Genomic DNA, 21736 nt, shown 5'->3' on the forward strand with positions numbered 1-21736 from the left:
TTTTACTCGCCACAGTGGTGACAATGTTTCTGTTTTCCTCTGTGGCCGTTACACTATGTGGTTTTGGTATGTATCTGTCTTCGAAAACTGACATATATTTTGAATCTGTGGTAGAGTTAATTTACGTATTATTTTTCCGCATTTGCTTTTGCATCCATTGTTATCGACTTCTGATTCTGGTTACCGTTTCGTATACAACTCTAGCCTCCATGACAACTGGATACCCATACACTGTTACTTGTGTTGGTGAAGATGTTACCATGACCATGAACCCAGACAATATCAGCTTTATATATTGTGTATGGCTGAACGGTTCGGTATCTGAGAGACTGTTAGTGGTCCAGCCCAAGTCACACCGTGTAGTGGTACTCAACAGTAGTCACACCGACTACAGGACCAGGATCAGATACACCGAGGAGGGCGCACCATCACAGACCGGACAGCTGAGGTTTACCATCTACAATGTTACTGTACAGGACGCTGGTACTTACTACTGTCAGGGAACCAAAGGAGAGAATGTTCCTGGATGTAGACAGGTCCTCGTTGTAGCACGTAAGTATTTAACTATAAATTCCGAATATTAACATGTCGCTAGCCTATATGTTATGGGCAATAACGGTGAATTCTTCAAATGTCAAAACAGTTCGTAAAATCGGGTTTTTTTGGCACTCGCATTATTGTATCAATGGATTTACTCATTTGTTCACAGAAAAGCCATCCACACCTAATATCACCGGACCTGCCTCACCTGTATCAGGTGAGAATGTCACCCTCACATGCTCCTCCTCCTCCCGGAGTCTACCCCCGGACCACCCCCCACTGACCATGACCTACATCTGGAGGAGGGACGGGGCGTCTCCTACAGGTGGAGATGAGATGACAATACCCCACGTCAACAGAGAGAACCAGGGAGACACCTACAGCTGCCAGGTTGTGGAGGAGGGGCTGAAGTCTGACTGGAGTCACGAACATGTACTGGATGTCCCATGTGAGTAAGAACTACCTTGTTTACGGTACAGGAACCTTGCATATCTTTGCAACTACGGCTCTGAGTATAGCACCGTCATAGAGCCCTCATGTCCTGAATCATTATTATAACAGTACTTTGGTGGTTCGGATCGGAATTAACGACAACATAGCCAAAATCTGTGATGAAAGTTTTCAGCTTCAAAGGTTTAACGAAACACTTCAAATACTTCAAACACGAATACTTCAAAATTATGTCACATCACTGTTGTTAATCTGGATGTGAGCTCAGATCAGCACAATACATAATATAGATTGAATGAATCTGTTGCTACGACAACGAATGCAGTTTTTGTTCCGCGGTCTCGCAATTCGAGCCTCAGATTTCAGAAAATGTAAATGCTCGGTGACACACAAAGGCCAAAACAAGAATATTTAAAATGTTAGGGAAATAAGGAACACAAGAGACTCACTACCAACCACGCATGGCAAAATTCAAGACATTTAGAGTATATTTAGAGTATCTTCTACTATTCTGTATTCTATATTGTACGCAAATGTTTACACAAGACAGAGCTTTCTCTCATTAACTTTTCATTTACCTTCTGAAGTACCTAAATCATCTGTTAAAAACCTCCCCAGACACGACCACAATACGACCTGAAACAAGCCGTGAAGCGTCACTGAATATGTAACGCCAGTGTCACCTATCGGAACAATTGCGTCGTGACATTTGTATGTAACTTGGCGGCGCTCAACTGGCACTGACACGATACATTTCAACGTTCAGATTATTACTCATGGTTCAACTATAGCTTTAAAATCGGAACTATGTGTCGTCACAGTACATCACAGTGTTTATTCCAAATGACTGTCATGGCATAAAATGGGTTGACTGTGATGATCAAGGTCGCGATTGATTAATGATTATTGATTGTGCAAACTGTGCATAACATCAGTATTGCACTATTTGGTGTTCCTTAATTAGTGTAACTGACGCCAAATGACGAGGGAAGTATCTTAGATGTGTTTTCATCTCACCATCGCACATCAATTATTCCAGATGGACCTGACCAGATACTGTTTGAAGGCACAAGGGACAAGCTGGAGGTAGAAGAGGGGAAACCTCTAACAGTGAGATGTTTTGCTGACTGTAACCCTGCCTGTACTGTAACCTGGTGGGACACATCCACACAGATGGTGATTACAGGACACGTGGAGGCTGTGTTGTCTATGCCAGCTGTAGATGTGTCTGTGTCTGGACAGTACACGTGTCACGTCAACAACAGCCATGGGAGTGCATCACGGAACCTGACACTGGAGGTCCTCTGTAAGGCCTGCACAGATTCCGCAAACATACATTCGTTACAGATTGTTGTAACATTTAAAATTATATTTGCATAGGACCCGCATTGACTGTTTAAGTGTTTACTCACTTCAAATTTCTCAAAACACACAGAGATTTTGAACAGGTATCTACCAAAATGTGGATCAGGAGGTCAATCTTGACTATTAATCTGATGATATGACATCAAGTCAGTGTGATTCGTCACTCTCAGATTCCCCCAAATCAAAAAAATCAGATCTGAACCGAGGAGAACAAAAACATCATATATTTACTCTATTACATACATCATTTATATAATTCGACAAACAAACCAGTTCCAATAAACCCTGACATTTGCGACTCTTGCTTCCATTTGAACACATTTCAATGTGATCTTACGCCATATGTTGTATGTATATTGAATCAAAGGAAAGCTGTTATTTGGTATGGTGAATGTTGCAGCACGTGAGTTAACTGAATCTGGTGTTGTTTCCATCGTACCTGTGACTGCCGCCTGTTCTGTCCTCATTATGGTCATCGCTTTCGTCATCGTCGCCGTCGTTTTCCGAAGAAACAGGACCAAGAAAGGTATTGTCTTTGTGGTGATACGAGAAAATATTAATTATGCTGCTGTCGTATATCCTGTCATGCATCTCTTCAGTTTTATTACTTCAATTACAGCATTTGAATCCTTTCTGAATGATAATTTGCATTAGAAGTGATTACACTAGGGTATGTTTTATCTATTTCAGGAGGTAAAGTGTACAGGTGAGGACTCTCAATAGCAGATATCTGTTGCCAGTATATCATTTCAAGAACAATGAGAAGACCACAGCGTTTACATACGAGTTAAGGTACAGGTTTAGCCCTACATGTTCGGTGTACTCATACAGGTTAAGATATAGGGTCACTCACATATGTTACGGTACAGGTACTCCTACAAGTTAAGGTATAGAGTTTCTCCTACAAGTTAAGGTATAGAGTTTCTCCTATACGTTAAGGTATAGAGTTTCTCCTACAAGTTAAGATACAGTTTTACTCCTACAAGTTAAGGTACACTTTTGCTCCTACAAGCTAAGGTGGAGAGTTACTCCTACAAGTTAATGTACACAGTTACTGATACAAGTTATTATTGGATATTTATATAGCGCACATATCCAAGCAACTAGTGCTTGCTCAAGGCCCTGGTATTTGTTACCCTCGACCATTGGATGTCCGTCTCAGCATCACATCGTATTATCAATCTCAACTCCCTGGGGAGTATACAACTCTTGCTGCCTCTAGGCGCACTGAGTTTATTGTACAAACTAAGGTGCAGAGTTACTCCTACAAGTTAAGATACAGTTTTACTCCTACAAGTTAAGGTACAGTTTAACTCCTACAAGTTAAGGTTCAGAGCTCCTCCTACAAGTTGAGGTACAGTTATACTCCTACAAGTTAAGGTGAAGTTTTACTCTTACAGTGTTGAGGTACACTTTTACTCCTACGACTTAAGGTGCACTTCTACTCCTACCAGTTAAGGTACAGTTTTACTCCTACAAGATAAGGTACAGAGTTACTCCAACAAAATACGTTTCAGTGTTTCTCTCATAAGTTAAGGTACTGAAAAGAAAGAAAAGGATACAGGATTAGCATTGTCGTTTGTACTTTCGAGGTGAGCATTATGACTTCAAGATAATCACAGAAGTTTTTGGTGCCAGGTAGGCTCAGGTAGGTAATATCTAATATCAGCATTTGCAGCTAACTAATTAAAGGTTGATTTTTTCGAAGTTTAACTTTGCTGTCTGATGTGTGCCGTGTCATGATATGAATTGCTTACTCCTTCACCTCATGCATGTCTTTTAGGGCTGGAGACCGCAGTATGGCTGACAACGAAGCACAATTTCAACAAGATCCAAGTGGTAAGTGTTTGAAATCTTGCAAAAGCGTGTCGGCGCATTCGATCAGCAGACTTATTCGTGCGGATCGTATGAATGCACTGCACATCATTCATTGTTCGGAGGGGCGTGGGATAGTCCAGAGATTTTTCGTCAGGCGGAGGAAAGTGAGTTTAGTTATACGCCGTTTGTAGCGATTCCAACAATATCTGGGCTACACCAGAAATGGATTTCACACATTGTACTCAAGTGAGGGATCAAATCCGCATTTTCGCCGAAAGGGGCGAACGCAGTAATCACAAGCTAGTAGCTACCCAGCTGTCCCGTTATGCCGAAGACACGGGTTCGGTGTGCTGAGCGCAACATGTCGCAACAAACGAACAACTGAAAGTAGTGCTTATGACACCTGGATAGGATATGTCTAGTAATAGTGACACAGTCAGTGGTCACATAAAACGTGATGTATGTAATTTAAGTATTGTATCGGGAGATGGCGCGAACGCCATTGTACATCAGGTCGCACAAAAAGAAGCAGGGGAAGGCGGGATTTTTATTAAACTTAATAGGGCATGCTCATAGATTTCATTTGAAACTTTTCTTCGTCATTACTCAAGGTCAGTTTATTGAACATGTGTGCAGCAACACCCCACAAGTAATAGAACTCCCGACCCCCACTCCCACCCAAGTGCCACACGACACTCCAACCTCTATACTCCACCCAACCGCCACACGCCATCCGAAACCCCACCCCAACCCCTACCTCCATCCAACCGCCAAGCGCCATCCCAATCCCAACCCAATCACCACACGCCCCTCCCCTTCCCAACCCCAACCCCTGCCTAACGGCCACACGCCACGTACTTGTATTTGTATCAAATTCCTTGTACTTGATGTTTGTTTCTAATCAACTTGATCATTTGGAAATCATTCATGGAATATTGTTATCTTCCGGCTTGCCCGGAAGATAGGACCTGTAATCAAGGAAGATGAATGATGTTCCAATATTAGAAACAAGATAAAGCCCCAGGATATATAAAGTGACCTTGAACTAAATGTTAGGAAAAACACGTGTTCGCAAACAAGCACTGTGTTCAGACGAAGAAACTGAAAAGCCGCTATAGTTAATCAGCCACACATGACCCGAGTAATACCAAGGTCCTTGTGCTGTGTAGGAGAGGTAGGGTGGCCCAGTGGCTAAAGCGTACTTTCTTCAAGCCGAAAGCCAGGGTTCCATTCCCTACTTTGGTCCAACATGCGAAGTCCATTTCTGGTGTCCCCCACCGTGACATTGCTGAAAGAATGCTAAAAGCGGCGTAAATCCAAATTTGTTTATTCATTCATCTACGTCACACACATTATTGGTAGCATGCCGTTTACTGCAGAGTAAAGAGTTACTGGAATAACTGTAGGTTCCACAGACCGAGAAAAACACCATGCGTTGTCGCATATTATCTGACAAGCCACTGCTTGTGATAAATATTACAAAAACTTCATATACATGTACACACAAATGCTTCACTGACCTACCATGTAATATTGATTATACAGTTGTTGATTGCAGAGTGCAACGGGTGACAAGCAGTGTTTAGGATTGGGTGTTTAGGATTTGGTGACAAGCAGTGTTTAGGATTGGGTGTTTAGGATTGGGTGACACGCAGTGTTTAGGATTGGGTGACAAGCAGTGTTTAGGATTGGGTGACAAGCAGTGTTTAGGATTGGGTGACAAGCAGTGTTTAGGATTGGGTGACAAGCAGTGTTTAGGATTGGGTGACAAGTATTGTTTAGGATTGGGTGATTGAATGATAAGCTGTTACGTAATAGATACGTTTTCAAGTAGATCTTTAAGAATCTACAAATACAAGTAATCTACCCCATGAAATTCTAGATCTGACATGCTCTTCACAAATTATTAACGGTTAGACTATCTGCTTCATTTATGCCTGGCATCATGTCCCAGTTGCTGAAGTCAATGCTCATGATGTTAAACGCGAGGTTGTCTGGTCGAGGCTCGATGTTACAGCCCGCTGTCATAGCTGGGGTATTGCTGAGTGCGATGTAAAGGCCTGTAGAACCATTGATATTATTTCTTCTTGTAATACTTGTTTCTGACTATATACCCACAGACCTGTATGCCAAGGTGAACAAAAAGAGAAGGCGCAGGAGAGAAGGTATAGCCTATCTTTCTATCCATCTGGTCCGTGAGTATCACCTTAGGTGAGGTAGCCTAGTGGATAAAGCGTTCGCTAGTTACGCTGAAGATCCGGATTCGATTCTCCATATGGGTTTAATGAAGACCATTTCCGGTGTCCCCGCCGTGATGTTGATGGAATATTGCTAAAAGCGGCGTAAAGCAAATCTCACTTGAGGTGATCTATACATGACGTCATCTACATCCCATGACGTCATCTACGCCCCATGACGTCATCTTAGGTCCTGACTATTTAACCTCAGCGGTGTGTCCGTGTGTATTTTCTGTGACAATGTGCGGATGGAGGTGCCGTCTAGAGCACTGACATTCACCGTGTTGAATGGCTGTCCGTGTCTGTCATGAAAGAGACTATGGTTATGGGTGCGAATCCCCAAATATGGTTCTTTGTTTGTCAGCATCAGACCATAGGTGTTTAACACAAGCTGTAGTCAGTGTCACTGACGGATGTACAAAAAATCACTTTAACGAAGATTCGCGAACCTCGCACACACACTCGCTGTTTTCGACACCTATTCATCAGGTGTCTTTGTTGAAAGACATTTTTGTAAGTTTGACATCCTATAGAAGCCTTCTGGGGCCATTTTTCATTAATTTCCAAATGCACATGTTGAATTATTAAGTTACAAACTTGACAATTCAAGAAAATAAGTTGAAAAAAGCGAAACCCCTAATGGCCCATCAAGGCTTCAGTACCAATCTCACACAATTGTTCTATAGTTCATTTACTTTGTTCTCTTTTCCACAGTGTCTGATGTTTATGCCACGGTACAAGAGGCTCAATGCAAACACTTCATGAACAGGGCTTATGCCGGCGCAGGGCCATCGGTAAGTGTGTACTGGAACTGTTTTCCTACAATACAAAATTGACAGGAAGATAATTTATTACGATTCAGTCAGTGTGTCGTAAAGACGTGGATACAAAATAGGCAACGTAAGGTGACGCCGCTTTCAACAATATTCTTGCAACATCGCGACGGGGAAACACCAGAAATGGACTTTGCACATTGTACTAATGTGGGTAATCGAACCGGGACCTTCGGCGTGAGGAGCGAACGCTTTATCCACTAGGCCACCCCACCGCCCCTCGAGATAATGAATGCAATTGCGAAGATCGATGCTCATTATGTACACCATTGATTTTCTCGTTCATTCATTGACGTCAACTGCTGAGTGTTGCGTAAAGCGAACCTAACATATCATAAAACATATGTCAACACAGCACAGCAAAAATATATCTCATCACTTAGTTCACCAGTGGCTGTAGGTTAAAGAGCAGAAAAAACAACAATACACAAACAAAAAACAAAAAAATACAACCACGCCGAGGCCACAGAAAGTTAGTCAATGTTTTCCTTTCATTAACAACAGACTTACGTATCACTAGCAGAAGGACCGTATATTCTCACTACTTCTATCAATAATTTCAATGATGATGTTATTACATTATGTTCTTATTCATATTAAGTAATGCAAAACTTACAAAACTTACCAATAAGTTCAATTCCTCCTAAAAAGCGAGACTTGTATGGGCATTAACATTACAAGTCTTTTCAAAGAGCCTGAACAATACAATTTAATACATGGGATGTGTGAAGATATCATGTGTTCAGTACATTATAATGTTGAGATCATACATATGTTTGCTGTCTCCAGTCGGAAAATGCAGTTCTAATCGACTATGCAGGATCGGTTGCTGCCGAATACAACAACTGTGGCGAAACGGTAGGTTTATTATACATATCGTGTCACGTTCCGGGAAGAGACGTCTCTGATTGGCTGACACAATGCCGAAACGACTCTAAGTTGCAACGAACTCAAAGAGAAAGCATTTTCTGCAGTAGTGAACTGCTTGGTTCAGTAAATGTACCAGGTGCAGATTTGGGTTCAGTCATGGAATAAATTCCCCTGATAGGAAAATTTAGACGTTTGTAAGTGCAGTTGTGTTAAAATTTCAGAATGATGACGGTCTGACCTACGCCGACCTTGCCCTTGAATTGCCTACACTGATCGACGGCAAACCAATCATACACAGAAGGGAGGAGCCTGTGGTATATGAACAGATTGACTTCGCCCTCACCCCCGGGCCACAGCTTCCGGACAAGATATGGGAAGTGGAAAAGCAGGAGGAGGAGGAGAGACGACAGTGCCTCTGGGAATCAAAATGAATGAACCTTGAGAATCTCCAGCTGCAGGACAAGACCATGGATGTGGAAGAGATGGAGGAGGGAGGCTATGCTTCTGGGAGTGAAGATGAAAGACACTTGCGAATCTTCAGCTGCCAGACAAGACCTGGGAGGTTGAACAGGGAGTAGAGGAGAATCTCAAGGCTACATTGCGAAACATAACTAACATTTAATGGAATCATTTAGATGAGCAAATATACTTTCAAAGCTGAAAAAAGCATTGGTAATAAAGAGAGAGAGCGTGTGTGTGTGAGTATGGGTGCGTGCGTGCGTAACTATTGACTTCTGTATAATGACCCATGGTAATAAAGAAACTGAATCCAGTGGTCCCTTTGCGATTTAGGTACATTACAAGTAATCACAACTAAGGAACATTATACGTATATATTCACTAAATGTACATATTTTAAGCCTACATTTACACGTTCGCAATTTGCATCAAACTAGTATCTACCATTAAGGGGATACCCCGTCGAGAGTGTATCTGCCTGTTTTCATTTCTACTTGTGTTTTTATATACAAGGTTGTGCACTGGCCGTAAGGAGAGAAATAATAGCTTTATAATTCGCCTCCAAAGGCGACCAGTTTACTTAAGCATTACCATGACATTATTTTCTTCACTTATACTTAGTGGGAATCTACCTCCTTTATTTTGTTGAATTACACTAAGTTGTGAAAGTATTTTGTCAAACGGTTGTTTTTTGGAACTCATATAACGCTTGGCATCTTATTGTTAATATACTATAAGCATCTAGTCTTTATAGAGGCTTGGCAAGTTGTGTATATAAAGCATTAAGATTTTGGAGTTCATACAACATTTGGCATCTTGCTGATCATATAGGTTATGCATTTTGTTTTCCATACAAGGCTAACCATCTTGCTGATCATACATGTGTGGCATATAGGTATTTGAATAGGCATGGCGTATTGCCTCCCTGGTCGGCATTCTAGAAGTTGAGAAGATGAAGTTTGAGGATATATATTATGGAGGTACAACTTCATTATGCTTTGCTAGACAGCGATATTAGAATCTATGTCGAAGGTCACCTATACAAAATAAAGAGGTTGTCTATCCATAACAATTGTCCTCATTCTTCATGGCGTATTGGTTGTTCATAAGCCAGAGAGTTTTCTTTCAAATATGTTAATATGTGTTTTGATCTTTTAAGTGGAAACGGCATTTCATCAGTTCTATATTTTTGTGTTTTGTTATTCATGTAAGTTATGCATGTGAGACGAACATTTTATTCAGTACCTTACTGTGGAGCAATGCAAGGTAAATCAACCTTTATCTACGTCGACCTGTGTGATGAGGGGTTTAAATTCGGCAGTACTTCCAGGACTGTAGGTTGTAAGACTAGTGTGCCGTGATGCAGATCTGTTCCATTAACTTCAGGGTTACTTGTATATAGATATTTACATATTTACTCTGTAAGTAACTTACCTTAATCGTGTTTCATGTTCTCTTATGATGACATTCTCTATTTTTTCATCACATTTCATCAAAGCAGTTGTTCGTATTCACTACGATTGTTGTTAACCGTCATGCATAGGGTATAGACAACCGAATTTTTATGAAATTCAGTTTTACGAAACAATTCATAAGAAGGTGTATATGGTTTGTGTTTGATTAGGTTTTAATACATAAAACGAATATTTTGGACATTCACCACTGAGCCTTTGCAAGGATTGTAAGACACCATTACAGACAGGGTAGCCGTACCCGTGGACACATGTCACTGCTGTTCACGATGACGTTGCCATGTCGTCATCTCAAATTCAGTGAGCTATAAACAAATCAAAATTGAACAACATTCTGCATGGCAGTTTGTCAGGTTCTTTATATATGTACACGTGGGCGATAAGGTATGAACGTTACGTTCACCTTAGCGCAATGTCTGTCACATGTCTGTGTTACGTAGGAATTACGGTCAGCTGAGCGTTACAACAGCCCAAGCCTTTGTTAAGGTATGTAAGCTACGATCGCCTTAGTGCTGAAGTTGTGTTACGTATTTGTAAAGGTATGAAAGTTACGGTCACCTCGGCACTATAACCGTCGTAAGTCTATGTTAAGGTATGGAAGTTACGATCGCCTTACCGCTGAGTTTGTGTTACTTCTATGTTAAGGTTTGGAGGATGAGGTCTAAGATAGTCGGATGTCTATGTTAAGCTATGGGTGACGGTATACGTGTCACTGATGTTATGTTGACATTGCAATGTCGTCATCTCAATATGTATAAAACAATTCAAAACCGCATGTACGTTAGATATGTTCCTTTTGTGTAATGATATATACGTAAAGGAAGGCGTTATCTCCAACTTTTTCGAAATGTCGCATTAAAGAATACCTGGTGTATTCATTCTTGGCACCCGACCCAAATGTTGACCAGAGTAACGTCTGGCACTACCATTATTATATCATTATATTAATGTCTATTTGTTTCTCTCCCAGGAGAGCATGAAGAACTGGGCCTCCTTCCACGAAACTCTTAGTGATCGTAAGTCACTAAGGTTAAAGAAAGGGAGTTAAGGTTCACCTTAGTAAAAGTTGCTTTGTGAAAGAAGCCCCTATGGTATGCTGTAGTTGGTTTCCATACGTATTCTACTAATCGTTAAACATGGAATGTGCCAATCCTCAAATTATTTTTATTCTATATTTGCTATTTTGCAATACCTGTTTCTGGTAAATAAATGCTTGAGCAAATAGAGTTTTTGTTACACTCGGCAATGCCACCAAGAGGGTGTGTGACGCCAAGGCATTCCAGCGACAAGTTTTCCGCCTATTCGGTGATGGCGAGATGTCCTGTACGTAGTGCTCAGGTCACCATCAGTTGTAGTTAAACACCGTCGAGCTCGGACAGTCCATTGGTGGGTCACCGTGTTTGGCAATTTGACTCCTGAAAGTTCCTAAGACTTCGGTCCTGCTCCGCCACAAAGCACATGGGGAAACCATGTGGTCTCACCTTAGGCATGTGAGTTTGTTCAAATTTGCCTCTGTTCACCCAGCAGTAAATGGGTACCCGTGAGGTAATGTCCTCTCTATCTATAACCTCTATATCCTCTAATCTATAACCTTGTAGCGCCTAGGAGGCAGCTTGGGTTATCCGGGGTGATGATAATCAGATTCTGATTACAGCGTCGAGTGAGCAACGAGTCAGATGGATACTAGGCGCTATGTAAGTGAATTATTATCATTATTATCATTCTCTTTCCTTGGTACAATAATTCAAAGGGATGCCTATGCGCATACTGTTAAGTTCCAGCTGTCCGTGTGTGAGTTAGATTAGTTTTACGCAGCTATTATCAGCAATATCCCGACTGGGGGCACCAAATGGGCTTCACGCATTGCACCCATGTGCGGAATCGGCGTGACGGTCTTAGGAGTGACATTGTAACACCTATTCTGTCACCGCATGTCGGAGGGGACTATACCTGGATCCTATAGAAGGGATGTTACTTCGTGCCTATCAGTACCTAACAACTGTTTGATCGAGATATCACTCTGTAGATTAAAGAGATTTTACTGCGTAAGGTATTCTTGTATTCACTGTTCATCATGGCGTGTTTTACTCAGATGTAGTCTGGGTGGGTTTGGTGTAACTTGAAGAATTGTGAATTATGAATTAAATCAGTTGTAGTTTCGCGACAACACCTTCCCGGCAAGACTTTGTTCAAAAGAGCTATCTTATCACTGAAACGATCCCATACTCAAGGTCAACGCTCATAGTCCTAAGACCGATTTGCAGAAACCAGACTGGATAATGAATTTTTAGAAAGCGTGTGCGTGCATATTGTATGAGTGTGGTAATTAATACATAGACACATAGGAATCGCATGCTTATCCTTTCCCAGACCCGTCTAGTCCGTTAGTCAAAATTGGATAATTACCATGGCAGCAGACCTTATTGTCATGACAACGCATCCTGTCTCACAATAGTGTCGTCTACACCACATGACCATATTACTACACTTATCGCGGGTCATGATGACCTTAGTGATACAAAGCTAATACCCTCATGCCGTCAGTGATCTGCACGCATGTAATGAGAACTCTACAAATCTAGTTGATCGTACCTTAATTATGCCTTTATTATATTGATAAGCCTAAACATTTTAGGGTCGTGCGTTTTTATTCTTGACATTTCAGGATAATAAGTTGAAATTTCAAGATACGTATTACAGATATGTTGAAATTTCAAGATAAGAGGTTGAAATCTCGGGATTGTTATCTAGAACTTTTCTCTTAATATCGTGAAATTTCAGTTTAGTATGTTGATACTGTCAAGAAAAAACTTCAAATAGCCCTAAACAGCTTCCGTATAGAAGGCCTCTACAGAGAGGGCTTTGAATTTATTGATTTTCTTCAGTCGTGACTTTCAGTAATGTATAAAGACACGAATCAATTTCGTATTCATATACCCACATGTTTCTCTACAGTTGACTCAATATTCAGTCCAAATATGGGTCACATTTCCTTCCTTGTATCAGACCGGACAAAGCTGCCTCACACCGAATAACTCATCCCTGGGTGCCCCTTGTGGTTGACCTTACACATGCGAAACTACCCCAAACAACCCACGTCTGCTCAAAAGGAAATATGTCCTTGTTCATTATGTATCAAGGCTGCTGTCAGTTTCACATTTCTTCTTTACCACACACAAGACACCGTAATGTTGATAAATGTGGTGCGGGTGTTCGGTCGCCATGGTTACAGCGATAACCTGGACTACGAATGTCGGCATCGTGTTGATTTTGTTAGAAAGAATAATATTACATACCAGTAACAGTTTATTCATAATTCATACCTGAATATGTTCATGAAGTGACATTGATTTCATGTCATTTAGATAATTGCTCACGTGATGAATCCCAGGAAATGAAGCTGCTGTGATTCACCAAGTCCGAAAGATAAGTGATCGCTGTCATGGACACCAGGACATTGTCATTGAGACAAAACACAATATTTTGCGTCCGTTACGAAACAATCATACACAGGTCGTATTCTGATGTTCTGTAGTTTGTCCCACATGCAAAGTGCTCTTCCGTATCCAGACTGATCACACTTAGGTGACCCGATCACATCCAAGATATGGTGTTTGTGTGTGTGTGGTGGTGGGGTTATCTTGTTGTGCACTGGTTAGCCATTGTTCCAAAGTTACACCTCTTATGACAAGCACGGGTTACTGAAGACCAATTCTAACTCGGATCTTCACGGGTAGTGAAGTGTGCGTTTAGTTTTACGCCGCTTTTATCAAGGCGGACACCAGTCTTGACTCAACGTACCCATTCCTACATTTGAGAAACGAACCCGAGTCCTCAGAGAGAGGCTTTAATAACTCATAAAACGACTGACATTTACAAGTGTTCAGGTGACAAATCGGCAGTTTTGCACACTGGCTGTGACATGTGCAGCTGACACATTTCTGACTCATAAAGGTTCAAATCACATGCGATCTATTCACGTCTAACTGACTAATGAGCCGGAAACATGACTGACATGGAAAACATCCGTGCAAACCAGCACATGAATGTACAAACGTACATTTCAGAAATAGCAAGTTAGGTTTTACACCGCTTTTAGCGATATTCTAGCAATATTACGCGGGGAACAACAGGAATGGATTTCACACATTGTGCGCATGTAGGGAATCGAACTCAGGTCCTCAGTACCGTGACGAGCGAACGCTTTGACCACAAGGCTACCCCACCGCCCCAGTTCAGATATAGAACACATGAACAGACGTGTGAAACATTCGTTATAATCACGCTCTTGTTACATCTATGCATAATTTTCTGTTGATTTATCACAGACACATGAATTCGTATGCAAGGGCAAGAGTAAAAAACATGAACACTGTTCAGCATAATATGCTTTTGAATACGTCAGCTGCACAGCAGTGTCAACCATAGCAATGGTTTCCACAAAACGATTGTGTGCAGCTGTATAAATGATCAATATTGGATAGAACTCATGTGCTCACAATTCTCAGCTGTCGGGCAGGGTTAAGTTAATGCGACAACTGTAATATGCTAATAATTTCGTCCATATTGTAATATTAGAATTGAAAGAAAACTAATCCATCTGGGTGGTTATAATTCATATCCTCGTCTTTGATCTCGTTAGCATATCCACCTGAACGTATGCATGGGTGAGAGAGAAAATTCCCTTCACTACCACTTGCGTCTATGTTGTGTTTCAGTATATTGGTATACTGTGTTTCAGTGCATATATGTGCAACGTTTCAGGGTCTTGTCGCTGTCATTTGGCCTGGCTACCTTTGTCGAAGCTAACCAAACCACTACAAACTACCTGAGTCTATGTTAAGAGATGGGAGTAACGGCCACCTTAACGCTGAGACTACCTGAAGTCTGTGTTAAGGTATGGGTCACCTTAGCACTAAGTTCGCTTTGCAGAACGACACCAAGGACTGAGAGTACTACTACTGCAGCCATCAAATACAATACAGCAGATGTGCGTGTGATGGAATCAGTGTATATACAGTGAGACCCGAAGCCTGGTATAGTGAATCAACTGTTTGCACCTGGTCTGGCTGTACTCAGTATCGTCCTGGGATAGTTTCCAAAGGGTGACAACACGTCCGCAGTTGTAGTGATGTTAACTATTTAATCACAGTGGTTGTGGCGTTGATTGTAGTGTCGGCTCAAGGTGATGATGTAGATGTGAATGTTCGTGTGGTTGTGGCTGGGGATGTAGGGTCTATTCTTGGCTGTAGTTATCAGTACGAATGTAATTGTTGGTTGAAACAGTGATGTTAGTTGTGGCTGGGGACGTAGGGTCTATTCTTGGCTGTAGTTATCAGTACGAATGTAATTGTTGGTTGAAACAGTGATGTTAGTTGTGGCTGGGGATGTAGGGTCTATTCTTGGCTGCAGTTAGCAGTACGAATGTAATTGTTGGTTGAAACAGTGATGTTAGTTGTGGCTGGGGATGTAGGGTCTATTCTTGGCTGTAGTTCTCAGTACGAATGTAATTGTTGGTTGAAACAGTGATGTTAGTTGTGGCTGGGGACGTAGGGTCTATTCTTGGCTGTAGTTATCAGTACGAATGTAATTGTTGGTTGAAACAGTGATGTTAGTTGTGGCTGGGGACGTAGGGTCTATTCTTGGCTGTAGTTATCAGTACGAATGTAATTGTTGGTTGAAACAGCGATGTTAGTTGTGGCTGGGGATGTAGGGTCTATTCTTGGCTGTAGTTATCAGTACGAATGTAATTGTTGGTTGAAACAGTGATGTTAGTTGTGGCTGGGGATGTAGGGTCTATTCTTGGCTGTAGTTATCAGTACGAATGTAATTGTTGGTTGAAACAGTGATGTTAGTTGTGGCTGGGGATGTAGGGTCTATTCTTGGCTGTAGTTCTCAGTACGAATGTAATTGTTGGTTGAAACAGTGATGTTAGTTGTGGCTGGGGACGTAGGGTCTATTCTTGGCTGCAGTTAGCAGTACGAATGTAATTGTTGGATGAAACAGTGATGTTAGTTGTGGCTGGGGATGTAGGGTCTATTCTTGGCTGTAGTTAGCAGTACGAATGTAATTGTTGGTTGAAACAGTGCATGTAACAGTGATGATAGTGGTGGTTGAAGAAATGTAGGAATGTTGCAGTGTTTGAAACTGAATGCTATTAGTGACTGTAACCTTGGATGTACAAACAGTTTAAATGGACCGACTTGCACAAAGCAATCTTAGCACCACAACGATTGTAACTCAAATACTCCAACATATAGGCTTAAGATAGTTGTAGCGCTAAGACTGCTTTGTGCTAGTGGATCCAGATCACTATCAGCCAACAGTCATGACGGGTCTAGCTCTTTCAGTCTACACTCATCACCTTCCAACCTCTCCCAATCTACATCATCCCTGTCCTAGCTCTCTGTCTACACTCAACACCTTCCTACCTCTGCCAATCTACAGCATCACCTTCATAGCTCTCACAGTCTACATCATCACCTTCCTACCTCTCCGAATCTATATCATCACCTTCCCACCTCTCCGAATCTATATCATCACCTTCCTAGTTCTCCAGTCTACATCCTCACCATTTTAACTCTCCCAGTCTAGATCATCACCTTCCTAGGTGAGATTTATGCAGTAACCCGTTTCAGACCTTCATTTGAAGCATCTTTCTCATGTGAAAAGCTAATAAACACAGATGACCTGGCCTGACAGCTGTATTGTTTCCTTGTGATAGAGTGCAGTGGTTTCACATGACTTGTTCTTGTTGTGAGTCGGCGGGTGCATGACTGAGTGATTGGGTGTGTGTGTGTGTGTGAGTGAGTGAGTTGGGGTTCTACCAGTTTTAATAGAATTGCAGTTATACCATAGCATTTGGGCATAGTCAAGAATATTTTTCGCAGATGTAAGATGTAGATCTCTTTGGTGAAACCTACCAGCACCAGGTTAGGTCTAACAAACATGACTGTTGGAAAGCAGAATTCAAACCTACAACTATCGACACAGCCCTTCATCGCAAATGGTAGCCTCTTAGATGACTGGGCCCTCTGTGTTCTACACCCATCCTACAAATCTGAAACATTTAAATAATGACAAGCAAATGCTAGTATGATCAAGGGACACAACTCAACACAATACCATCATATCGAGGAAGGTGGAAGAAATGCACTTAATTACATTCAGTTTCTCCCAAACCAACTAATCATACAAAACATTCTAACCTTCTAGCAAGTAATACGGGTGTCATTTCGAGAGAAGACCTTTACACAGACACCACGGATAACCACTGGTTGTTGAACCACGTGATGCAGTATGAATATGTCACCATCTGCTTCTGGAATGCCAATTTATAATTACTAGTTCAACCTGTCCGAGTTATTAACTCCAGCATCAAGATATTACCACACGTCGTCTTGGCATTGTCCCTTTGGATCATGGTGGATACGAGTCTGTAGGACTGTGTTGTGGTGGTGTGTGAGGACCATGGTGGATATGAGTCTGTAGGACTGTGTTGTGGTGGTGTGTGAGGACCATGGTGGATGTGAGTCTGTAGGACTGTGTTGTGGTGGTGTGAGTGGAGCATGGTGGGTGTGAGTCTGTAAGACTGTGTTGTGGTCGTGTGAGTGGAGCATGGTGGGTGTGAGTCTGTAGGACTGGTATGTTGTGGTGGTGCATTTGAAACGTGATGGATGTTTGTATGTAGGTTCTGTGTTATGGTGGTGTATGTGGAGAGTGATGGATGGAAGTGTAGGACTGTGTTGTGGTGATGTGTGTGAGGCGTGTGAGGAGCATGGTGGATGTGTGTCAGTAGGACTGTGTTGTGGATGTGTGTGTGGAGCATGGTGGATATAAGTCAGTAGGACTGTGTTGTTATGGTGTGTGAGGAGCATGATGGATGTGAGTCTGTAGGACTGTGTTGTGGTGATGTATGTGGAGCATGGTGGGTGTGAGTCTGTAGGACTGGTATGTTGTGGTGGTGCATTTGAAACGTGATGGATGTTTGTATATAGGTTCTGTGTTATGGTGGTGCATGTGGAGAGTGATGGATGGAAGTGTAGGTGGATGTGAGTCTTTAGGACTCTGTTGTAGTGGTGTATTTGGAGTGTGATGAATGTGAGTAGGACTGTGGTGTGGTGATGAGTGTGGAGTGTGATGGATGCAAGTGCAGGACTGTGGTGTGGTGATGTATGTGGGGCATGGTGAATGTGAGTCTTTAGGACTGTGCTGTGGTGGTGTATGTGGAGTGTGATGGATGCAAGTGCAGGACTGTGTTGTGGTGATGTGTGTGGGGCATGGTGAATGTGAGCCTTTAGGACTGTGTTGTAGTGATGTATGCAGAGTGTGATGGATGTGAGTAGGACTGTGTTGTGGTGGTGTGTGGGGCGCATGGTGGATGTGAGTCTGTAGGACTGTGTTGAATGAATGAATGAATGTCTTAATTTTCTCCAAAATACATTCGAAGATTAAGTATTTATGATATCAGTCAGTTACATATATGCATATGATATTAACAAAGCACGGATCTTAAGAACGGGTGGGTGTTTACATGAGTGACAGTTTAGAAAGTATATATCAAAGAGTCTTTCAAGGAACTGACATAGTGTGAAAAGTGTAATTTGATGGTTTGTCATGCTGCTTCTTCAAGGCCAGGGATCTGAAGTTTGGCACCACAAAAGAGCACAAGGGCATCTTCGTCATTCAGCATTTCAGTTAATACATATAGATCTAGATCTATATCCAGTATGTCAAGTAGTGTCATATACAAATGATTTTATATTTGTAATGAATCCTGCAGCCCATACGGGGTAGTACTTAACAGTGGCGTGTCATCGGCTAACAGGATTGATGGCACGTCAATACCATATGCACATATACCATTGTTACTGAGTCTTAATTCAGGTAATAAAATCATTAATAAGACAAGAAAAAAAAAACATGCAGACAGGATTCTACCTTGCCCTACACCTTGTTTTACTCCAAATGATATCTGAGCTATTTCCGTTGTACATTACAAAAGCTATGGTAGCTATGATACAGCAACTTCCACGTTTTCCCCATTATACCCAACTTGTACAGTTTTAGGAATAGAGCGTTATGTCAAATGCCATCAAAGGTTTTCTCAATATCGAGAAACGCTGAAAAGACTTGTGAGCCACGCTCAACATAATATGTTACGCAATCATTGAGCATGAACGTTGATATAATGGCACCATGTTCTTTTCTAAATCCAAATTGTAAAGGGTCTGGAAAGTAAGGATTAATATCATTGTCTTATATAACATTGTAGACGTGAGAGAAATAGTTTTGCAAATATTTTTCCTACACGGGAAGTAAGAGTGATACATCTGTAGTTTTTGGGATCGTATTTTGAACCTTTTCCTGTATAAATTGGAACAATCATACCCAATCTAAAGATACTGGGAAAGTAGACAACTTTCATAATTGCGTTATAGAAGACGCCAAGCTTTTCGACCAGCGCGTCACCTCCATAGATAAGGTGTTCATTGTTTACATGATCTGGTCCAGGGGATATGTTACGATTTAGATTGACCAGATGTTGTTTTAACTCTGAAGGCTGGATATCGGTATATAGTACAGCGTCAGCATGAGTAGAATCATTAGGTTGTGAAATTATATCTGCGAGTTTGTTATCTACAGATGCTTTAATTTCAGCATCAAACGTTTCAGCGTGGTGTTGTAAGGCAAGGTTAGCATAGTAAGCACCTCACAGGTTACAAATGGCCTCTGGTGTATCCGCATGGGTTTTGTTAAACACTAATTGGTTAACCGTTGACCGCAGGCTGGAGCATGGTGGAGCTGATTCTGTATGACTGTGTTGTGGTGGTGTATATGAAGCATGGTGGATGCGAGCCTCTAGGACTGTGTTTTGGTGGTGTATGTGGGACATGGTGGAGTTGAGTCTCTGGGACTGTGTTGTGCTCGTGCACGTGGAGCATTGTGGAGTTGAGTCTGTAGGACTGTGTTGTGGTGGTATATGTAGGGCATGGTGGAGTTGAGTCTCTAGGACTGTGTTGTGCTCGTGCACGTGAAGCATTGTGGAGTTGAGTCTGTAGGACTGTGTTGTGGTGGTATATGTAGCGCATTGTGGAGTTGAGTCTCTAGGACTGTGTTGTGCTCGTGCACGTGGAGCATGGTGGAGTTGAGTCTGTAGGTCTCTGTTGTGGTGGTGTATGTAGGGCATGGTGGAGTTGAGTCTCTAGGACTGTGTTGTGCTCGTGCACGTGGAGCATGGTGGATGAGAGTCTGTAGGACTGTTGTTGTGGTGGTGTATGTAGGGCATGGTGGAGTTCAGTCTCTAGGACTGTGTTGTGGTAGTATATGTAGGGCATGGTGGAGTTGAGTCTCTGGGACTGTGTTGAGGTAGTGTATTTGGAGCATGGTGGAGTTGAATCTCTAGGACTGTGTTGTGGTAGTGTATGTAGGGCATGGTGGAGTTGAGTCTCTAGGACTGTGTTGTGGTGGTGTATGTAGGGCATGGTGGAGTTCAGTCTCTGGGACTGTGTTGCAGTATGTATGTGGAGCATGGTAAATGTGAGCCTGTAGGTTCTGTGTTGTGTAGGTGTGTGTTGAGCATGGTGGATGTGAGTCTGTAGGTTCTGTGTTGTTGTGGTGTATTTGGAGCATGGTGGACGTGAGTCTGTAGGACTGTGTTGTGGTGGTGTATTAGGAGTGTGATTGATGTGAGTTTCTATAACTGTCTTGTTGTGGTGTATTTGGAGCATAGTGGAGTTGAGTATGTAGGACTGTGTTGTTGTGGTGTGTGGGTGGTATGGTGGAGTTGAGTCTCTAGGACTGTGTTGACAGAGTTGAGTCACTGTAGGAATGTGTACGTAGTGATTGTGTATCAAATGGAATATGTGGGGACATGCTTCTGGAGTCAGGACTCTCCTGATTTCTCCCCCCACCCCATACCGCCATCCCCTACACACGCATCTCTAGGTGGAAGTAATTTGTACAAGTTATTGACAAGGACAAGCCAAGGGGCCACTTGGCTCATATTTCATGCTACTCTGTTTGTCAAGCTGCTAAATAAACATCTGCTCTCTTAGGGAACATGGCTACAAGCTACAACAGGCCTAAGTAATCCCCATTGAGACAATGCCATATTCATATGAATTCACAGTAGTGTTTTAAATAATGCCACACTCATAAGTCATGGATTTGTCAGTTCATGTCTGAAGCTGCAAGGTTCGCTCCTTGTATCACTTCCTTTGTGACTTTATGGTGCGGAATTATTGACTCTCGGTTAAAGAGGGTTCTCTTTACACGCAACAATATCTCAAAAAGTTCAGGTCCCACAGTACTTTGTAATTGAAAGAGACTTCACTCCATTGTCATGGTCACACCATCGGTAAAATGGAAGTATCCGGTTTCACCCTGTTGTCAAGCTGCCACCATAATGAGAAGTAAAGTAAACAGTGTCCTGGTGAGGTAAAGGTCTTCCACACTCAGAAGGCAAATAACAGGTGACATTATGAGAAAGATGCCTCACCATACTCAAAGGCAAATAACAGGTGTCATCATGAGGTAGAGATCTCCCCATACTCAGAAAGCAAATAACAAGTGTCATTATGAGGAAGAGGTCTCACCACTTTGAGAAGGCAAATAACAGGTTTTACTGCATAGACAACGTCTAAATAAACTGAGAAGGGAAATAATAGGTTTTACTACATAGACAAGATCT

At 42.0% G+C, this 21736-nt stretch overlaps 2 protein-coding genes across 2 annotated transcripts; both read left to right on the forward strand.

The window, feature by feature from the left end:
- The first annotated feature begins 260 nt into the window (after positions 1-260).
- On the forward strand, positions 261-3065 carry LOC137265363 (cell adhesion molecule 4-like). The gene is made up of 5 exons (XM_067800790.1): positions 261-552; positions 710-988; positions 2030-2296; positions 2756-2881; positions 3046-3065. The coding sequence occupies exons 1-5, from the start codon at positions 261-263 to the stop codon at positions 3063-3065; spliced, it is 984 nt and encodes a 327-aa protein (XP_067656891.1).
- Positions 3066-4154: 1089 nt separating this feature from the next.
- Positions 4155-8544, forward strand: LOC137265459 (uncharacterized). The gene is made up of 5 exons (XM_067800898.1): positions 4155-4194; positions 6294-6338; positions 7125-7204; positions 8033-8101; positions 8335-8544. Exons 1-5 carry the CDS (start codon positions 4155-4157, stop codon positions 8542-8544), a joined length of 444 nt encoding a protein of 147 aa, XP_067656999.1.
- The last annotated feature ends 13192 nt before the right edge of the window (positions 8545-21736 follow it).

The sequence above is a fragment of the Haliotis asinina genome, chromosome 1, assembly GCF_037392515.1.
Source record: "Haliotis asinina isolate JCU_RB_2024 chromosome 1, JCU_Hal_asi_v2, whole genome shotgun sequence".
Taxonomy (NCBI): domain Eukaryota; kingdom Metazoa; phylum Mollusca; class Gastropoda; order Lepetellida; family Haliotidae; genus Haliotis; species Haliotis asinina.

Excerpts from the sequence above, each read along its gene's own strand:
- LOC137265363 (XM_067800790.1), top strand. The coding sequence starts at position 261 with ATGACCATGAACCCAGACAATATCAGCTTTATATATTGTGTATGGCTG. Across the intron at positions 553-709 it reads ACAGGTCCTCGTTGTAGCAC|AAAAGCCATCCACACCTAAT; the intron begins GTAAGTATTTAA and ends ATTTGTTCACAG. Across the intron at positions 989-2,029 it reads ACATGTACTGGATGTCCCAT|ATGGACCTGACCAGATACTG; the intron begins GTGAGTAAGAAC and ends CAATTATTCCAG.
- LOC137265459 (XM_067800898.1), top strand. The coding sequence starts at position 4,155 with ATGGCTGACAACGAAGCACAATTTCAACAAGATCCAAGTG. Across the intron at positions 4,195-6,293 it reads ATTTCAACAAGATCCAAGTG|ACCTGTATGCCAAGGTGAAC; the intron begins GTAAGTGTTTGA and ends ATATACCCACAG. Across the intron at positions 6,339-7,124 it reads GAGAAGGCGCAGGAGAGAAG|TGTCTGATGTTTATGCCACG; the intron begins GTATAGCCTATC and ends TCTTTTCCACAG.